This window comes from Coregonus lavaretus (genome assembly GCF_964263955.1).
Source record: "Coregonus lavaretus genome assembly, chromosome: 11".
Taxonomy (NCBI): domain Eukaryota; kingdom Metazoa; phylum Chordata; class Actinopteri; order Salmoniformes; family Salmonidae; genus Coregonus; species Coregonus lavaretus.
The window spans coordinates 1,155,564-1,177,243 of record NC_139998.1 but is presented as its reverse complement, the minus strand read 5'-3'; the positions used below and the strand labels follow the sequence as shown (position 1 = coordinate 1,177,243).

The 21,680-nt window shown below is 44.6% G+C and overlaps 1 protein-coding gene across 1 annotated transcript in view; it reads left to right on the top strand.

Annotated features, from left to right (window-relative positions):
- magi2b (membrane associated guanylate kinase, WW and PDZ domain containing 2b) overlaps positions 1 to 21,680 on the top strand; it is a gene marked incomplete at its 3' end in the record, with an annotated part of 333,750 nt that overhangs the window by 253,223 nt on the left and 58,847 nt on the right. The window contains exon 13 of the mRNA XM_084171638.1: positions 20,199 to 20,391. Within this exon, the coding sequence (XP_084027764.1) occupies positions 20,199 to 20,391 (193 nt within the window). The remainder of the gene's footprint in view (positions 1 to 20,198; positions 20,392 to 21,680) is intronic.

The following is a 21,680-nucleotide window of genomic DNA, read 5'->3' as shown; positions in this document are numbered from 1 at the left end:
TATGGGTGTTTCATTCACAACATATGTACTAGAAAAGCATCCATAAAGGCCAGAAAAAAGCTATTGCTTAAAGAAAAAAATAAGCAAACACGTTTGGTGTTCGCCAAAAAGCATGTGGGAGACACCCCAAAAATATAATCTGGTCAGAAGAGAATAAAATTGAGCTTTTTGGCCATCAAAGAAAATGGTTTGTCTGGCACAAACCCAACACCTCTCATCACCCCGAGAACACCATCAAGAATTTAATCTGAATAGTTATGCACGCTCAAGTTTTCTGTTTTTTTGTCTTATTTCTTGTTTGTTTCACAAGATAAATATTTTGCATCTTCAAAGTGGTAGACATGTTGTGTAAATCAAATAATACAAACCACCCCCAAAATCTATTTTAATTCCAGGTTGTAAGCAACAAAATAGGAAAATTGCCAAGGGGGGTGAATACATTTCGCTAGCCACTGTATGTATCCTAACATCACTTTGTCGGGCAAAGACTCAACATCAAAACTCAAAAGAACAGACAATGACTCTTCGGTTTCACCACTCACGCCACCATGTCTGCGTACAATCAGCACGAACCCCTCGGAATGTAGTTCTCAACAGTGCATCCCACAGAGCACGTCTTGATGTTCTTCTTTATTAATAGCTACCACAACGCTTTTCCATTTCAAATAAGCGCGCTCTTCCAACCACCATCCACCGTCACTCGTTGCGCTCTGTGTCGCCCGGTACTCTCTCTTGCCTGAGCACTGTCTGTCACTACTTCCTGGTTGCCTTTCCGGCACCAAAGAAAAACCACAAGCTAGATGCAGTTAAATAGAATGGCAATCGCGTGGTACATATCAAAGTGTATATAAACCCTGAATGAGGCAGGACACCCCGTCTGGCATCTAACTTACTTACTTATAAACACACAGTACCGGTCAAAAGTTTTAGAACCCCTACTCATTCAAGGGTTTTTCTTTATTTTTACTATTTTCTATATTCTAGAATAATAGTGAAGACATCAAAACTATGAAATAACACATATGGAATCATGTTGTAACCAAAAAAAGTGTTAAACATATTTTATATTTGAGATTCTTCAAAGAAGCCACCCTATGCCTTGATGACAGCTTTGCACATTCTTGGCATTCTCTCAATCAGCTTCATGAGGTAGTCACCTGGAACGCATTTCAATTAACAGGTGTGCCTTCTTCAAATCAAATCAAATTGTATTTGTCACATGTGCTGAATACAACAGGTGTGGACCTTACAGTGAAATGCTTACTAACAAGCCCTTAACCAACAATGCAGTTTTAAGAAAAAAAATGTTAAGTAAAAAATAGCAATTAAAGAGTGACAGCAACAGTAAAATAACAGTAGTAGGGCTATATACAGGGGGTACCGGTACAGTCAATGTGCGGGGGCACAGTTTAGTCGAGGTAATTGAGGTAATATGTACATGTAGGTAGAGTTAAAGTGACTATGCATAGATAATAAACAGAGAGTAGCAGCAGAGTAAACAATGCAAATTGTATGGTTAGTCATGATTAGCTGTTCAGGAGTCTTATGGCTTGGGGGTAGAAGCTGTTGAGAAGCCTTTTGGACCTAGACTTGGCGTTCTGGTACCGCTTCCTGTGCGGTAGCAGAGAGAACATTATATGACTATGGTGGCTGGAGTCTGTGACAATTTTAAGGGCCTTCCTCTGACACCGCATGGTATAGAGGTCCTGGATGGCAGGAAGCTTGGCCCCAGTGATGTACTGGGCCGTACTTAATACCCTCTGTAGTGCCTTGCGGTCGGAGGCCGAGCAGTTTCCATACCAGGAAGTGATTCAACCAGTCAGGATGCTCTCAATACTTCTTAAAAGTACATTTGTGGAATTTATTTCCTTCTTAATGTGTTTGAGCCAATCAGTTGTGTTGTGACAAGGTAGGGGGGGGTATACAGAAGACAACCCTAGTTGGTAAAAGACCAAGTCTTTGAAAAAAGTCCTGTGTCTGTGTTATTTTGCCCATCTTAATCTTTTCTTTTTATTGGCCAGTCTGAGATATGGCTTTTTCTTTGCAACTCTGCGTAGGTCAGCATCCCGGAGTCGCCTCTTCACTGTTGACGTTGAGACTGTTGGTACTATTTAATAAAGCTGCCAGTTGAGGACCTGTGAGGCGTTTGTTTCTCAAACTAGACACTGTATTTGTCCTCTTGCTCAGTTGTGCACCGGGGCCTCCCACTCCTCTTTCTATTCTGGTTAGAGCCAGTTTGCGCTGTTCTGTGAAGGGAGTAGTTTCTCGCATGGAATAGGCATCATTTCTCAGAACAAGAATAGACTGATGAGTTTCAGAAGAAAGTTATTTGTTTATGTCCATTTTGAGCCTGTAATCAAGCCCACAATTGCTGATGCTCCAGATACTCAACTAGTCTCAAGAAGGCCAGTTTTATTGCTTCTTTAATCAGCACAACAGTTTTCAGCTGTACTAACATAATTGCAAAAGGGTTTTCTAATGATCAATTAGCAAACACAACGTGCCATTGGAACACAGAACTGATGGTTGCTGATAAACGGCCTCTGTACACCTATGTAGATATTCCATAAAAAATCAGATGTTTCCAGCTACAATAGCCATTTACAACATTAAGAATGTCTACACTGTATTTCTGATCAATTTGATGTTATTTTAATGGACAAAAAAATTGCTTTTCTTTCGAAAACAAGGACATTTCTAAGTGACCCCAAACTTTTGAATGGTAGTGTACGTGAGAATGCTGTTCATTGACTACAGCTCAGCGTTAAACACCATAGTGCCCTCAAAGCTCATCTCTAAGCTAAGGACCCTGGGGCTAAACACTTCCCTCTGCAACTGGATCCTGGACTTCCTGATGGGCCGCCCACAGGTGGTAAGGGTAGGTAACAACACATCTGTCACGCTGATCCTCAACACGGGGGCCCCTCAGGGGTGCGTGCTCTGTCCCCTCCTGTACTCCCTGTTCTCCCATGACTGCATGGCCAGGCACGACTCCAACACCATCATTAAGTTTGCCGACGACACAACAGTGGTAGTCCTGATCACCGACAACGATGAGACAGCCTATAGGGAGGAGGTCAGAGACCTGGCCGTGTGGTGCCAGGATAACAACCTCTACCTCAACGTGATCAAGACAAAGGAGATGATTGTTGACTTTCTTGAAGCACGCCCCCATTCTCATCGATGGCGCTGTAGTGGAACAGGTTGAGAGCTTCAAGTTCCTTGGTGTCCACATCACCAACAAACTATAATGGTCAGTTTTTGCTTTGTCATTATGGGGTATTGTGTGTAGATTGATGAGGGAAAAAACTATCTAATCCATTTTAGAATGAGGCTGTAACGTAATAAAATGTGGAAAAAGTCAAGGGGTCTGAACACTTTCCGAATGCTCTGTATGGGTGAATCATCAGCTGATGTTCTAAAAGAGCTGCAAAATCTGGACCCCTACAAATCATCTGGGCTAGACAATCTGGACCCTTTCTTTCTAAAACTAGCCGCCGAAATTGTCGCAACCCCTATTACTAGCCTGTTCAACCTCTCTTTCGTAACGTCTGAGATCCCCAGAGATTGGAAAGCTGCCGCGGTCATCCCCCTCTTCAAAGGGGGTGACACTCTAGATCCAAACTGTTACAGACCCATATCCATCCTGCCCTGCCTTTCAAAAGTTTTTGAAAGCCAGGTCAACAAACAGATCACCGACCATTTCGAATCCCACCGTACCTTCTCCGCTATGCAATCCGGTTTCCGAGCTGGTCATGGGTGCACTTCAGCCACGCTCAAGGTCCTAAACGATATTATAACCGCGATCGATAATAGACAGTACTGTGCAACCGTTTTCATTGACCTGGCCAAGGCTTTCGACTCTGTCAACCACCGCATTCTTATTGGCAGACTAAATAGCCTTGGTTTCTCAAATGACTGCCTCGCCTGGTTCACCAACTACTTCTCAGATAGAGTTCAATGTGTCAAATCGGAGGGCCTGTTGTCTGGACCTATGGCAGTCTCTATGGGGGTGCCACAGGGTTCAATTCTTGGGCCGACACTTTTCTCTGTGTATATCAATGACGTCGCTCTTGCTGCTGGTGACTCTCAGATCCACCTCTACGCAGACGACACCATTTTGTATACATCTGGCCCTTCATTGGACACTGTGTTAACAAACCTCCAAACGAGCTTCAATTCCATACAACACTCCTTCAGTAGCCTCCAACTGCTCTTAAACACTAGTAAAACTAAATGCATGCTCTTCAACCGAACGCTGCTTGCACCCGCCCACCCGACTAGAATCACTACTCTAGACGGGTCTGACCTAGAGTATGTGGACAACTACAAATATCTAGGTGTCTGGTTAGACTGTAAACTCTCCTTCCAGACTCACATTAAGAATCTCCAATCCAAAGTTAAATCTAGAATCGGTTTCCTATTTCGCAACAAAGCCTCCTTCACTCATGCTGCCAAACATGCCCTCGTAAAACTGACTATCCTACCGATCCTTGACTTCGGCGATGTCATTTACAAAATAGCCTCCAACACTCTACTCAGCAAATTGGATGTTGTCTATCACAGTGCCATCCGTTTTGTCTCCAAAGCCCCATATAATACCCACCACTGTAACCTGTACGCTCTTGTTGGCTGGTCCTCACTACATATTCGTCGCCAAACCCACTGGCTCCAGGCCATCTATAAATCACTGCTAGGCAAATCCCCGCCTTATCTTAGCTCATTGGTCACCATAGCAACACCCACCCGTAGTCTGCGCTCCAGCGGGTATATCTCACTGGTCATCCCCAAAGCCAACACCTCCTTTGGCCGCAATTCCTTCCAGTTCTCTGCTGCCAATGACTGGAACAAATTGCAAAAATCTCTGAAGCTGGAGACACTTATCTCCCTCACTAACTTTAAGCATCAGTTGTCAGAGCACCTTACCGATCACTGCACCTGTACACAGCCCATCTGAAATTAGCCCGCCCAACTACCTCATCCCTATATTGTTATTTATTTTGCTCATTTGTACCCCAGTATCTCTATTTGCACATCATCTCTTGCACATCATTCCAGTGTTAATACTAAATTGTAATTATTTTGCACTATAGCCTATTTTATTGCCTTACCTCCATAACTTGCTAAATTTGCACACACTGTATATATATGTATTTCTGTTTCTGTATTTTTGACTTTGTTTTGTTTTACCCCATATGTAACTCTGTGTTGTTGTTTTTTATCGCACTGCTTTGCTTTATCTTGGCCAGGTCGCAGTTGTAAATGAGAACTTGTTCTCAACTGGTTTACCTGGTTAAATAAAGGTGAAATAAAAAAAATAAAAAAATACATGGACACACATGCTTTGTTTAATGCCAGTGGCAGGTCATTGGTAAAAATAGAAAAGAGTAGAGGGCCTAGAGAGCTGTCCTGCGGTACACCAAACTTTGCATGTTTGACATTAGAGAAGCTTCCATCAAAGAAAACCCTCTGAGTTCTATTAGATAGATAGCTCTGAATCCACAATATGGCAGAGGTTGAAAAGCCATAACACATACGTTTTCGCAACAATAGGTTATGGTCAATAATATCAAAGGCTGCACTGAAATCTAAAAGTACAGCTCCCACAATCCTCTTATAGTCAATTCCTTTCAACCAATCATTAGTCATTTGAGTCAGTGCAGTACATGTTGAGTGCCCTTCTCTATAAGCATACTGAAAGTCTGTTGTTAATTTGTTTACAGAGAAATAGCATTGTATTTGGTTAAACACAATTTTTTCCAACAGTTTGCTATGAGCTGGCAGCAAGCTGATAAGTCTGCTGTTAGAACCAGTAAAGACAGCTTTACCACTCTTGGGTAGCGGAATTACTTTGGCTTCCCTCCAGGCCTGAGGACAAAGACTTTCCTCTAAACTCAGATTAAAGATATGACAGATAGGAGTGGCTATAGAGTCAGCTACCATCCTCAGTAGCTTTCCATCTAAGTTGTCAATGCCAGGAGATTTGTCATTATTGATCAATAACAATTTTTCAACCTCTCCCACACTAACTTAACAAAATTCAAACTTGCAATGCTTTTCTTTTCTTTTTTTCTTTTTTTATGCACGAGTATGATGGCTCACTGTTCGTTGTTGTCATTTCCTGCCTAAGTTTTCCCACTTTGCCAATGAAGTAATCCTTAAAATAATTGGCAACATCAAATGGTTTTGTGATGAATAAGCCATCTGATTCGATGAAAGATGGAGTTGAATTAGTCTTTCTGCCTATAATTTCATTTAAAGTACTCCAAAGTTTTTTTTTTACATAATTCTTTATGTCATTGATCATGGCTTCATAATACAGTTTCTTATTTTTGTTGAGTTTAGTCACATAATTGCTCAATTTGCAGTAAGTCAGCCAGTCAGATGTGCAGCGAGACTTATTAGCCCCTCCTTTTGCCCCATCTCTTTCAACCATACAGTTTTTCGATTCCTCATCACTCCATGGAGCCTTAACAGTTTTAACAGTCAGTTTCTTAACAGGTGCATGTTTATAATTAATTAGAAGAAGCAATTTTATAAATTCATGAAGTGCAGCGTCTGGATGCTTCTTATTAATCACATCAGACCAACTAATATGTTTAATATCATCCACATAAGAGTCACAGCAAAATCTCTTCTACACTATTTTAGGCCTCGCTTTTGGAACTTTGGCTTTCCTGGACATAGCCACTATATGTGACCGACCAGCTAGATTCGGACTTATGTAGCAAAATGTTAAATTGTGTTTTTTACATTGGATAAAAGTAGAGACTCAGAGCTACAAATGTTATCTAGCTAACATTAGGCTGTAACTAGCTAGCAATGCAAATGGCTCTGAGATACGAATAATATTACTACACAGATCATACACGTAATGTTAGCTGGCTGGCTAGCTAGCTAACAGTACACTTTAACTTGAAATGAAAATGAGTTTCTGACTAAATTAGAAACGTGGAATATCTGAAAATAGACAGAAGCGTGCTACATGGCAGACCAATCTGAACTCATCTCTCGGCATGTCCAGCCCACTCATTATCTCAGCCAATCATGGCTAGCGGGAAGGTTGCTATCTTTTTCCATGGCTAAACCAACTAGGCTTGTAATTTAACAATTTTATTCGTATTTACAGATGGCATACAAGTTTGTTATTAAGGCACATGAAAGTTCATATGTTCCAGAAGGTATTTCTGCCAAAAAACGCATTTTGATTTTTAAAAAAAGTTTACGTTCAAATGGCGCCCCTGTGAAGTAGTGACGTGCGACATATGCCTAGTTTCCTGAAACGAGTCACATATTGTGATTACTGCATCCAATGGGTACGGACACAGCTTTAGAACAAGTTTCTACAGTATTAGTAAAAATGTGATTGGTACATGTGGATGATCTTGTTCCTGTAGTGTTTGTAAACACTCTGGTAGGTTGCTTAATAACCTGAACCAGATTACAGGCACTGGTTAGAGTGAGAAGTTTCCTATTGAGCGGACAGCTTGATGAAAACCAGTCAATATTCATGTTCCCAAGAAAGTAGACCTCTCTGTTTACATCACATACACTGTCAAACATTTCAAACATATTATCTAGATACTGACAGTTAGCAGTTGGTGGCCTATAGCAACACCCCAAAAGGCTTTATATGTGCCAAGTGAACCTGCAACCACAACACTTCAATAACAATTGACATAAGATATTCTCTAAGCATTACAGGGATATTGCTCTGAATATACACACCAACACCTCCCCCATAAGCATTTATGTCTCTTCTATAGATTTTATATCCTTGTAATGCTACTGCTGTATCATCAAATGAATTATCTAAGTGAGTCTCAGAAATGGCTAATATATGAATGCTATCTGATGTTAGAATGTTATTGATTTCATTAACCTTATTTCTAAGGCTACATACTGTATATTAATATGTGCTATTTATCAGAGATAGACATACTATGGAAAAGAGCAAACAAAGCAAGATAAAAAATGTAAATTCAGCAGTCCATTAATCAGTTGGTGTGTGTAAGAGTGTATGTGCTGCTGGGTTGAAGCTACGAACCCATAGGCTTGGCTCTCTCATCCCTTCCAGGCTTTTGGGAGGGAGGGTGGACAATGAGCCTGTCATACTGGATGTAAGCAATGTCCCCACGCACTCTGGCAGCTTTCATGGCTGGCATAAGTTCTTTCCTCTTCTGGCGCACAGCTTCAGGATAGTCCTCGTTGAGGAAAATATACATTCCTCTCAATCTCTTGGCTCTTTCCAGAACAGCTACCTTGTCCTTGAACCTCAGGAACTTGACCACTATCGGCCTGGGCTGGTGGTGGGTTTTCCAGTTCTGTAGGCGTGCTCCACCTCAATCTTCTTGTGGTCCATCTTCTGTTTCTCTGAGATCATTTCCCTCACTTTGTCCTCAGACTCCGTCCGGGTCTCGTGGAGATTCTGAAATTCTGTCAACAACCATGATGTTCTACCTTGATTGTCCCTCGAGATAATCTGATTTTTCCGTCATTGTTATCATGGATTCACGTACAGAGCTGATGTCCTCCCTCAATGAGTTACAGATTGCTGTCTCCTGTTTAAACTCATCAAGCTTACCCTGGGTGAACTGCAAATTGTTCTTCAGGTCGTCCATTATTTTATTAGTTGACTCTACCAGTATTTGGACAAAACACTTGAAGCTATTTTCTTGTTGTTGTAACAACTGCTTGTAGAACTATTTTTGTTTGTTTAAAATGTCCTTCACCTGTGAAAGAGAGACACCACTGTCCTCAACGGTACTCCCGCCTGCTTTTGTCTTTGTCATGGTAGGTTACGATGTTGCTCCTCGCAGTTCCAGACAGGGCAGGTCGCAGGGAAGATTGAAAACAACAATAAACAGCAGAGATCTAGACAGCCAGAAACCCAGGACAATTCGAGGTCCCAGCCACTGCATCGTGGGCTGCATTCAAGCCCTCAAGAAAACCCAGCTAGCTTGATAGGGAGCTAGCTAGCTGCTACGCCAAATAGCTCCTCAGACACGGCCTTGGTCGGCAGGATCACTGTACAGAGAGTGGTAGTCCCAGCAACTGATGCCAACCGCGTCACGGGATCTAAACTCAAAAGGTAGCTAGCTACTAAGAAACTTTTCAATACACTTTCAAAAAACAACAAACTTTCCAAAACAACAAACCGAGCTCTCCCTCATTCCGTGTTCAACAGGAATATGTGAAGAGTGAGGAGTGTTGAATTCCCATGTATAGCCTTGTTCACTGAGGTACTTCTGGACACTAGCAATCTGATGTTTCTCCTTTCCGAGTTCCAACTTCTTACAGGCCCCTGTGAAGTTTTTTCCACAGTCTGATCTTAGCTGTTTTGGCAAAGAACCTCCTGAGGGCATTGATGCAGCTGGAGGTGTCCATGGACTCAATGACTTCGATGTTCACTGTCCTAGTGGTCATGCAGGTGAACAACACTACCCAGCATTTGCTTTGAGCTTGACCTCCTCTGGTATGGCAAGCAGTGACCGTCCAAGGGCCGAAGACATCCAACCCCACATATGTGAAGGGAGATGATGTACTGAGGCGTTCGGGAGGTAGGTCTGCAATTTTCTGTTCTTAATTTTTTCCATGTAGCTTCCGGCATGTTACACACTTGTGTAGTGCAGAGCTGATGAGCCACTTACCCCCAACGATCCACAGGGCTGCTGCTCATGGTAGTGCCATACTAGCAGTGTAGATATGTGATTGTGTCTTGGTAGGATGTGGGGATTTTTCTCACCACTGTCCAGCTGTGCGTGTTTCGGACAACCTCCTATTCTGATGAGACCTTCGTCCAGGATGGGATTCAGCTTTGTGAGTGAACTGCTCTTAGGAGTGTCTCTTTTCTCTTCAATTGCAGTGAACTCCTCCGAGTATTTTGAATTTTTTTTTTTACTGACCTGATGCGGGGTTTGTTGCACAGATGCCAGCCTCTACATTTGGTTTGTTGGCCCGTTAGGTCTGACTTGTGAGAGTGAGCAATGCGGATGAGGAATGCAACTTCTCTCAGGAGTGAATTCCTGGTGGAGAAGCGCTCAAAGCGTTGTGAGGTACGTTTTCTGTATCTGGTTTGCGTGATGATACTTGTTACCTGGGGGTGGACTTCCACATTCAAGTCTATACTGACCAGCTCGAATGGATCTTATGTCTTTGGCTGAGGATGATCGGGTTTGTACAGGAACGCTGGTCCTGTGAACCATGACGTATTGGTGAGCTGGGAAGCGGGAACTGACCTTGAGGCATGTTTAGCAGGATTGTGTACTGTAGGTACATAGTGCCACTGCTCTGGCCGCGTTGATCGTCGGATGTGTTGGACTCTGTTGTGCACATACACATGGAAGCGTTTAGTCTCATTGTATATGTACCCGAGGACTGCTTTGCTGTCACAGTAGAAGTTGAAGGCGTCTGGTGTGAGGTCTATTTTGTCTAGGATGAGCTCTGCCATTTCTACTGCCAACACTGCTTCACATAGTTTGAGTTGGGGTATAGTAGGCTCAGACTAAGGGGTTAACTTGGCTTTCCCGAGAATGAAGTCCACATCACTTTGTCCTTCTTCATCAGTGGCTCTGAGGTAAGCTACTGTGTCAATGACTGTGTTGGAAGTGTCTGAAAACACACATAGCTTTGTGCGTTTTGCCTTCAAGAGGGAGTTTGTGGTGTAGGTGCGTGGGATTTGAAGCTGCTTCAGATCCTGTAATGAGTTCCTCCATGCTTCACATTCTTTTAGCTTTTCTTCAGGGAGTGGTGAATCCCAATTGCAAGTGTCTGAGGAGAGTTACTGCAGTATGGCTCAACGCTGTATGGTTACTGGAGCTACCAGACCGAGAGGGTCAAAGATGCTATTTACTGTTGACAGGACTCCGGGACGTGTGAATGGTCTGTTACTGACTGATACTCTGAAGGTAAAGGTGTCCTTTGTTATTTCCCAGCATAATTCAAGACTGCGTTGCATGGGCGTGGTTTCTCCTCCAAGGCCTAGGTCTTTAATGCCCTTGGCATGATCTTCTGGGGGGAATGCTTCCATCACGGTTGCACTGTTCGATGCGATCTTGTGCAGTTGTAGGTTTGACTCTGCTAGTGATGTTTGTGTTCTCCGTCGCAGGTCGATGGCCTATGTGTCTGTGGGAGACTTGAGCCCCTCATCGACGTAGAAGTGTCTCTCCACAAACTATCGGGTGTCTGTCCAATGGTCATGTTCACCTTCTTGTGCAGCCCGCCTGAGCCCGTATATGGCGATGGCAGGAGATAGGCTGTTGCCGAAGGCTTGGACCTTCATCCTGTACTTGAATATGTATTTTGTGACGTCGTTGTCTCTGTACCAGAGGAATCTCAGGTAGTTTCTGTGATCTTCTCTCACGATGAAACAATGAAACATCTGCTGGATGTCAGCTGTTATTGCTTCAGGTTCTTTCCAGAAGCAGATGAGAACTCCCAGAGGCTGTTGTTTAGGTCTGGGCCTGTGAGCAGTACGTTGTTGAGGGAGAGATCATACTACTGCGCGCTGAATTCAAAAACCACTTTGATCTGGCCTGGCTTTTGTGGATGGTAGACAACGAAGGTTGGCAGGTACCAACACTCCTCTCCGTCTTTCAGTGGGGGCGCTGGCTCAGCACAGTTGTTTTCAAATATCTTCTCCATGAAGGTGACGAATTGCTCTATCATCTCAAGCTTCCTGTCTAGACTGCGACGCAGAGAGTTGAGACGAGTGAGCACTTGTTTACAGTTGTTCGGAAGAGGAAGTCTAGCTGTTCTGAAGAGGAGAGGAGCTACCCAGCTGTGTGTCTTGTCTTCGTAGAACTCTTTGTCCATAGCCTTTAAAAAGACTGCGTCTTCGATGGAGAGAGCGGTCTTATTGTCGATCTCTGTCCTGTCGAACACTGCGTGTCCAAGATTTTCTTCAGCTGCTTTGTCAACAGGGCTTCCTTTGAATGTATAGGAGGAACCATCATTTTGCTCCCCGCTGTAGCACACTTTTTCTCTGGGCGAATGTAGCTCTGGCACGGAGTGAGGAAAGAGGCCCGTCCGTTCTCTAATATGTTAGTTTTGAAGCTGCTCACACTCTGCTTGTGTGCATTTCCCAGGCATACTTTGCTCACTAGTACCCAGCCGCAGTTGTTCTTTGAGCAAAGGGGGTATTGTGTGGTCCGTTGATTTGTTGTCTCACTTTATGCACTCTAACAATGTCTCTCCCCAGCCAGAGTAGGATCTGGACACTTTGATCCAGCTCTGGGCTGTGGGCGGCCACAGACTTAAAGTGGGCATGGTGAAAGGCTACCTCTGTGATTGGTATTTCTGATCTGTTATTGAGGATCTCGTTGCACTCGATGAGCGAAGGAAGGGCTAAGCTTACCCCTCCGTTTACTGCCTCGATCGGGAAGCCATCTGCTTTTTTACCTGATGTTTCTATGACTCCCGCGCAGGTCCTCATGGGAGTAGGGGGATGGGCTGTCCTGAATACTGAACAGATCAAAGAAGTTTAACCTTGCCAATGAGTGGTTGCTCTGGTTGTCGAGTATAGTGTACATCTTGACTGCCTTTTCGCGCTGCCCCTGGGGGTATACTCTCACCAGACATAACTTTGCGCACAAACATTAACGCATGCCTTGGTACATTGGGAGCTGACTGCAGTGGTAATGGTAGGGAAGATGAAGCGCAGCACTTTAAGTATATTCCCTTCTTTCTGAGAAAAGCCTTGCGCTCGTCGATGGTTTTAGCTCTGAAGCCTCTGCATTTTCTGAGCAGATGTGGTAGATTGTGGATGGGGCAGCTTTTACCTGTTTCATCCTCTGACTTTGTGGTGGTTTCTGCATTGGGATCATCAGCCGTGGATACATCTGCTATGTGGACCGATATAGGTGTTCTCGTGTTTGAGTTTCTCATGGTAAAATTCTCACTTTTCGCAGGGCCACTGCTGCTGCGGGAGACTAGGAATCGTGGGTCATTCCTGGATTTGGCTTCACAGCAGATGAACCTTGTGAAGTAGGAGAATGGGGGAAAAGCTATCATTGTGTTGGTCTGCATACTTTGTTCCCTTGAGGACCCACGTGTCCTGGAGGCTATGTGGTAGCTTCTCCAGTATAGGCATGATGCCATATGGGTTGTCCAGGTAGTTCGGTCTTTTGCAGCCTGTACTTCTGTCAGAATGTCTCAGAGTTCTTCTAGTTTGTGATAGTCTGCTGGAGATTCTGGGAAAGGTGTCTAATCTTTTGAAGAGTGAGCTGTCAATGACTACTGATGACCCATAGCACTGCATGGATCCTTTTTACGTGTTCTGCTGACTCCCTACCCAGCCATTTTGTCAACAGGTCCAGCTCCTCCCATGCCCTAAAGCTCTCAGGCCGGTCGTCAAACTGTGTGAGTCCTGTGTTCACTACCTCATGCCGTGCTAGGTACTTGGCAAAGTCTACCATGTTAGGTTGGGTCTGGTCTGCAGGAGCTGGGTTGTGTTGGGGGCTGTAGGGCTGAGCTAGGGGTTCGAATGGATGGTTGTGAGCTTGGCTATCTGACCAAAGTTATATCTTAATGTGTGGGGCTTCAGCATTCTGCTTTCTTGTCTGATTGGGAGCAATGAGTTAGACTTGGAGAGTGCTGAATGTTTTCCTATGGAATGTCCCTTGCTTTGCTTATCAGGGTGAATCGGTGGGTTGTAGTCGCGTGGGGTTGCCCACGTAGCTAGGTGAGGGTGAACTGATGTTGTCATGTGCTGGTCCTAGGTCTGGTAGGGAATGATGGCTACTGTGTAGCTCAGCTTTCTCCCTGACATATTCACCTGTGCATTCAGCAATGTCTTTTTGTTATAATGGTCTGATCATTTTGTTGCTGAATACCTCAACCTCAACTTCTGCAGTAGCTTCAAGTATTTCAGCATCAATCATTGCTGAATCTGCTTCTTTTTGAAGTTTCAGTGCGTCTAGTTCTCCATCTAGTCTAACTCGTTCAATATCCATGTTTGCCTCTCTCTGAGCCTTTTCCATTTTATCATTGTCTCTCTCTCTGTGAAGAATGCAGGTGTTCATGCTGCTTTTGCTCTGGCGCAAGCTCTGGCTCCTGCTGCACCAGCTGATAACTTGGATGTAAGGGTGCTGGTTGAACTGGTCTCAGAAGCGAGGTCATCTACTCTGGCCTCCGCCATGTTACAGGGTCCACTGTTCTGTGTTTGGATCCCTTGTCGTAGTAGTTGCTGTGGCTGGTCGCTTTTTCACTATATTGTCCTCCTTATGGTGTATGTAACCGTAACTTCACAGCCAGCCAAACTCCATTCAAAAAGAAAAACTGAACCAGAGTCAGGTATAGGCTTCCAAAAACCTCCAGTGTTTTATTGATGAAACAGAGTGAAAGTGAAACATATAAAGAAATTGAATTACTGATACAGCTTAAGCGTAATATATACATACACAGTACAATGCTTAGCCAACAACTGTAAAAAATAACGTATTCTAAACACCAATAGTGCATAAACTTCACCTGTATGCTACCTAAAGACATGAAAGGAACTAGCTGCTACATCAATTAACAGACAGGCTAGGCAGGCTAGGCTAGCAGAGTGACACACTTGACATAAAACCTGAATTACCAACCATCTAGTACAAATACTCTCTGATACAACAAGATAAATATCTTAGGAAATGATTTGTACTCACAAGCAATGCTTTCGAAGGCTTTAACAACAAGGATGGCAAGTGATACCCAGCAGTGCTGCAACCGTTCTCAACAATGAATCTTAACTAAATTACTGCCTGGTTCCCTTTTCAGCACCAAAGAAAAAAATACAAGCTAAACGCAGATAAATAGGCCACATATAAACCCTGAATGACGCAGAACAAACAGGGTTGTCAAACTATTTTAACATTTCTGAAGGAACAAATGTTTTTTAATTGTTTAACCTTTAATGCCAATGATCTAAAAACACGTAAACTCTGATTTTTTTTCATATTCAATAGTTGTTGTAGCTTAGACCCTATTTTACATTATCGAAGGTTTTTGCATTATGCCTGCCATCAGTTGAGACACAGCATACTCTTGAGTAGAGGGTGGGTGTCAGGTTTTGGCTGATAAATGTACTAAAATGGGAATATAATTGAAATGTCAACTTTCAAGTGGTACCACAAAGATGGTTGGAGGTCCACACATCAGAGAATGGAAACTTGAATGGGAATATCTGTTGTTCTAAATTATACTGTCAATCCTCCATAGGAAACCTATTGCATCATAGAAATATAGATAATATTATAGACATTACCATTTAAGTTGACATTCGACGGTGGGTGGACCGGCGGTTATCTTTGTGGTATTAATTATCCTTAAAATAGAAGCCAGGTGTGTGTGCCGACGATTTACACTGACAATGGCTTGAGGCCAAAATGTTTGCGTTTTGTTTTCACCTTTTAATTTATGCAGTTTCTTGCACTATGATTTTTTGGGCACCAGGATGTTTTAATTAATATATTTATTTTGCATTCAAGCCTCAGTTTTTGATTTATTCCTTTAATCAACAGTGCATGGGTCTCTAACTTTTCTGGTAGTAATTAATTAAAATGTCAATTCAATTTAAATTTCAATGGTGAACCAGCTAAATTGCGGTGGTATGAAGGGATGGGTCAATTCTATGAATTATATTTCTATGATTGAAATGACACCCACCCTGTAATCAAGATCATGTTGTGTCTCAACACAAAAACCTCAGATGTGAAATAGGTCTAAGCTACAACATATGCAAATCTGAATTGTATAAAATAATAAAGAAATAATCAAAAAGTTTGAAAACACTATTTGTTAGCTTTTAAATTATATCAAACTCAACCATTTATCTTTTCCAGTGATGAAGACATGGATGTCTCATGGTATGGTGGGGTATGCAAAATAGGTAAACTTTGAGCACCTTTATCTCCTGAATGTTTTGTCATTCAGGTCCAAAAAGTCACTTTCTGACCACTTCTTCTATGGGTGTCACGTTCGTTGAGTACAGGGTTGGACCAAGGTGCAGCATGGAATGCATATATGTTTATTAATGAACGACAAAACAACAAAAGCAACGTAACGTGAAGCTCATAATGGCTACACACAAACAAGCCAAACAAGAGTCAAGATCCCACAACATAGGTAGGCAAAATGGCTATCTAAGTATGATTCCCAATCAGAGACAACGATCGACAGCTGCCTCTGATTGGGAACCACACCCGGCCAACATAGAACTACAATAACTAGATCTACACATAGAAATTCACACCCTGACCAAACAGTACCAACCCCCCCCCCCCCCCCAAAAGGTGCAGACTCCGGCCGCAAAACCTAACTTAACAGGGGAGGGTCCGGGTGGGCATCTAGCCTTGGTGGCGGCTCCGGCTCCGGGCGTGACGTCCTCTTCCTTACTGCCTCCCCGTTGCACCCCTGGTCCGGTCTGGACCTCGGCGCGATGCTTCCCCTCTCAGTCCTCCCACGATGCACCAAGCCCTGTCTGGACCCTGGTGTGGGAGGCCCCGACCCTGGAGAGGGGTTGACGTCTGGTTCTGGAGTGGAGCCATTGACCGGAGCTGAACTGGATCACGGTGGAGCGGACTGCTCTGGCTCTGGACTGGAGCAGCTGACCGGGGCTGGACTAGGCACCGGTAGAGCGGACTGCTCTGGCACTGGAGTGGAGCCGCTGACTGGAGCTGAACTGGACCCCGGTGGAGCGGACTGCTCTGGCTCTGGACTGGAGCAGCTGACCAGAGCTAGACTGGGCACTGGTGGAGCGGACTGCTCTGGCACTGGAGTGGAGCAGCTGACTAGAGCTCTACTAAGCACCGGTGGAGAGGACTGCTCTGGCACTGGAGTGGAGCAGCTGACCAGAGCTGTACTGGGCACCGGTGGAGCAGACTGTTCTGGTACCAGCCGTACCGGGCTGGGGACACGCACCACTAGTCTGGTGCGAGGAACAGGCATGGGTCGCACCGGGCTGGGAACACGCACCACTGGTCTGGTGCGAGGAGCAGGCACGGGCCGTGCCGGACTGGAGACACGCACCACTGGTTTGGTACGAGGAGCAGGCACGGGCTGTGCCAGACTGGGAACACGCACCACTGGTCTGGTGAGAGGAGCAGGCACGGGCGTACCGGGCTGGCGACACACACCACTAGTTTGGTGCGAGGAGCAGGTACGGGCCGTACCGGACTGGATATACGCACCACTGGTTGGATGCGGGGAGCAGGTACGGGACATACCGGACTAGCGACACGCACTACTGGCTTGGTGCAGGTACGGGCCGTACCGAACTGGATACACGCACCACTGGTTTGGTGCGGGGAGCAGGTACAGGCCGTACCAGGCTGGAGACACACACACCACTGGTTTGGTGTGGGGAGCATGTACGGGACTGTGGAGGCGTTCTGGAGGTCTGGAGTGTAACGCTGGCACAACCCGTCCTGGCTGGATGCCCACCTTCGCACGGCACGTGCGGTGCGCTGGCACAGGACACACTGGGCTGTGAAGACGCACTGGCGACACAGTGCGTATCTCCGCATAACTTGGGTCCTCAATGACCACTCGCTCCTTCTGTTGCCTGGCCAGTTCCTCTCTCCGTGCATCCACTAATTCCTTCTCCCTAAGGGCCTCCTGCAGCGCCTCCTTTTGAAGGGAGCTCTCCTGCTCTATCCTCGCTATCATCCCCCGTAATGTGGTGGCCTCCTCTCTCAAACTGCTGATCCGAAGGTCTTGGAGGACCTCTAAAATAGCGGCCTCCTCCTCTACAGTCAGCCCTTTCACGGCCTCCTGCTGCTTCGTCGACCACCCCGTGTGCCCCCCCCCCCCCCCAATTTTTTTATTGGGGTTGCCTCTCGGGTCTCCTTCGTCGTTTCGCATTTTGGAGTCGCCGTCGATCCGGACTCCAGCCCTCCTCCATTACCTCACCGTAACGGACGGCTTCCTCCTCTGTAATTTTCCCCCAACCGAGGAGGACATCTACCAACGTTGCTTCCCGCTGAGTCCAGGGTGTTTGCTCCTCCTGGGCACGCTGCTTGGTCCGTTGGTGGTGGGATCTTCTGTCACGTCCGTTGAGTACAGGATTGGACCAAGGTGCAGCGTGGTATGCGTACATGTTTTATTTGTGAATAAACACTTGACAAAATAACAAACAACGAACCGTGAAGTTCTATGGGCTATAACGAAACTAGCCAAACAGAAACAAGATCCCACAACATAGGTAGGCAAAATGGCTGCCTAAGTATGGTTCCCAATCAGAGGCAGCTGTCGATCGTTGTCTGCACCTTGGTCCAATTCTGTACTCAACGGACGTGACAATGGGCAAACATGTATGTAAAGTTTTATTTAAATAAAAAAGGATGCTTTCAAAGTAATTTATTTCAAATGGATTTACCCTATAGAAAAGTACAGGAGAATCTCTTTAAGGGATTTATAGTCATATTATGGAAAATTTAGTTTACCGTATTTTCCGCACTATAAGGCGCACTTAAAAGCCTTTAATTTTCTCAAAAAACGACAGTGCGCCTTATAATCCGGAGCGCCTTATATATGGATTAATTGGTTAATTGGTTGATCAATACTGGTTGTACACGGCGCTCAAGGCGCTCTGTCAAAATGTTTCAGTATGAAAAAACAATAAAAACAATTTAATAATAATGAAATGTTTCAGTACGACTTTGATATTCCCGTGAACCGCACTGTGGAGAAAACGGGGACCAGTACGGTGTCTGTACGCACCACAGGGAATGAGAAGTCATCCTTCACTGTAGTTCTCGCCTGCCAAGCTAATGGCCAGAAACTTCCACCCATGGTTATTTTCAAGAGGAAGACCTTGCCAAAAGAAAACTTACCAGCCGGCGTCGTTATCAAAGCTAGCCCGAAGGGATGGATGGATGAGGAAAAGATGAGTGAGTGGCTGAGAGAAATTTACGTCAAGAGACCGGGTGGCTTTTTCCACACAGCTCCATCCCTATTGATCTACGACTCCATGCGCGCCCATATCACTGATGCTGTCAAAAAACAAGTGAAGCAAACTAATTCGGAGCTTGCCGTCATTCCGGGTGGATTAACTAAAGAACTCCAGCCGCTAGATATCGGTGTCAACAGGGCGTTCAAAGTTAGACTGCGAGCTGTGTGGGAGCAGTGGATGACAGAAGGCGAACACACGTTCACCAAGACGGGGAGACAGCGCCAGGCGACTTACGCCACTATCTGCCAATGGATCGTGGATGCCTGGGCTGATATATCAGTCTCAACTGTGGTCCAAGCTTTCACGAAGGCAGGAATAATCTCTGAACTGCCAGGCAACAGCATCGACACTGACTCGGATAATGACGAGAGGGATCCGGGCAGGTTGGATGCCATAGTCGCCCAACTGTTCAATTCGGACACTGAAGAAGAAGAATTCGAGGGATTCGTGGACGGGGAATGAACTGAAAAAGTGAGCTTTACGTGTTATACGTAACTGAACAATGTTGAGTTATGCACTAACGTTTGATTTAGTGGTATCAGAATGTTTCTTTTACTACGTGTTTACTGAATCAGGGAAAAGTTCCCCTCCACGTTTGGGAGAAGAGTGAGCAAGGCTGGGAGATATTGTTTGAACAACGTTACCATGGGAGTGAACGGAGTTGTCAGAACGCTTAATAAAGTTTGACTTTATCTGACTGTTTTGTTGACATTCCCTTTAGCACAGCTACATCTAGTGGATGCATAACGCAACCCCAGTCAAACGTTTGACTGCAGTATCTTCTATTCTATGCGCCTTATATTCCGGTGCGCCCTATATATGAAAACAGTTCTAAAATAGGCCATTCATTGAAGGTGCGCCTTATAATCTGGTGCGCCTTATAGTGCGGAAAATACGGTACATTTTTGGAGGAGGGGCTTGTTCTATTTTGGTTAAGTTTTGAAAGTGCTACAATCCTCATTGATATTTAGTCAAAGTGTTGTTTGTCTTTGGGTTTTACCTTTTTGACATTTGGCTAATTTACTGTAAATAAAATTGATTTGTAGGACTTTCAATTAAATGGAATTGAAAAACCTATGAATGAAAAACACCTATGAATTGAATGCCTTATTATTTGAGTGGTCTGTATACTGCAATTCAGCTTTAAGCTGCAAATGTGTACACAATTAAGTAAACTTGAATCTCTCTCTTTATTCGCCCCCCTCCCTCACCCTTCTCTACCTCTCTCACTTCCCATCCCTATCTCTCTCTGCTGCTGTGCCTTCAGCTACCAAAGCAGTGGGACCCCCATGGTAGTCCCCAGACTTGCTTGTCAGCCCCGGTGCTTCCCTCCGGCACACCCATCTCTACCCTGCCACAGCATCGCACCTCGGTCCCCGACTCCACGGAGGGCTTCAACCTCAACAAACCCGACCCATACGACCTCTACGAGAAGTCCAGGGCCATCTACGAGAGTAGGCGTGAGTATTGTTACATTGTGTAAGGTAAAGTTGCCACTAGACGCTGCCCTTGGGTACGTTTTGGATTTTACCCACTAATGGGAGGAAATAATGATTGGGGAGGGGAAGCTGATCGTTGGATCTGTACCTAGGGGAAACTTCACCCCGGACCGAGGACCACACTTCCTCTTCCTGGTTCTGCACTGGTGGTTTATAGGAGATGAAGTATTTTCCTTAACTGAGAAGATGTGGCAATGTAATGTCAGTTTTGTCCAGTAGTGGCAGAAGTTAGATCCACAACAACCAAAAACAAAAACCAACAACCACATTTTTTTTTTTTTTTATGTTTTTTATTTCACCTTTATTTAACCAGGTAAGCCAGTTGAGAACAAGTTCTCATTTACAACTGCGACCTGGCCAAGATAAAGCAAAGCAGTGTGATAAAAACAACAACACAGTGTTACATATGGTTTAAAACAAAACATAAAGTCAAAAATACAACAGAAAATGTATATATACAATGTGTGCAAATGTAGCAAGTTATGGAGGTAAGGCAATAAATTGGCTATAGTGCAAAATAATTACAATTAGTATTAACACTGGAATGATAGATGTGCAAGAGATGATGTGCAAATAGAGATACTGGGGTACAAATTAGCAAAATAAATAACAATATGGGGATGAGGTAGTTGGGTGGGCTAATTTCAGATGGGCTGTGTACAGGTGCAGTGATCGGTAAGGTGCTCTGACAACTGATGCTTAAAGTTAGTGAGGGAGATAAGAGTCTCCAGCTTCAGAGTTTTTTGCAATTCGTTCCAGTCATTAGCAGCAGAGAACTGGAAGGAATGGCGGCCTAAGGAGGTGTTGGCTTTGGGGATGACCAGTGAGATATACCTGCTGGAGCGCAGACCACGGGTGGGTGTTGCTATGGTGACCAATGAGCTAAGATAAGGCGGGGATTTGCCTAGCAGTGATTTATAGATGGCCTGGTGCCAGTGGGTTTGGTGACGAATATGTAGTGAGGACCAGCCAACAAGAGCGTACAGGTCACAGTGGTGGGTAGTATATGGGGCTTTGGTGACAAAACGGATGGCACTGTGATAGACTACATCCAATTTGCTGAGTAGAGAGTTGGAGGCTATTTTGTAAATGACATCGCCGAAGTCAAGGATCGGTAGGATAGTCAGTTTTACGAGGGCATGTTTGGCAGCATGAGTGAAGGAGGCTTTGTTGTGAAATAGGAAGCCAATTCTAGATTTAACTTTGGATTGGAGATTCTTAATGTGAGTCTGGAAGGAGAGTTTACAGTC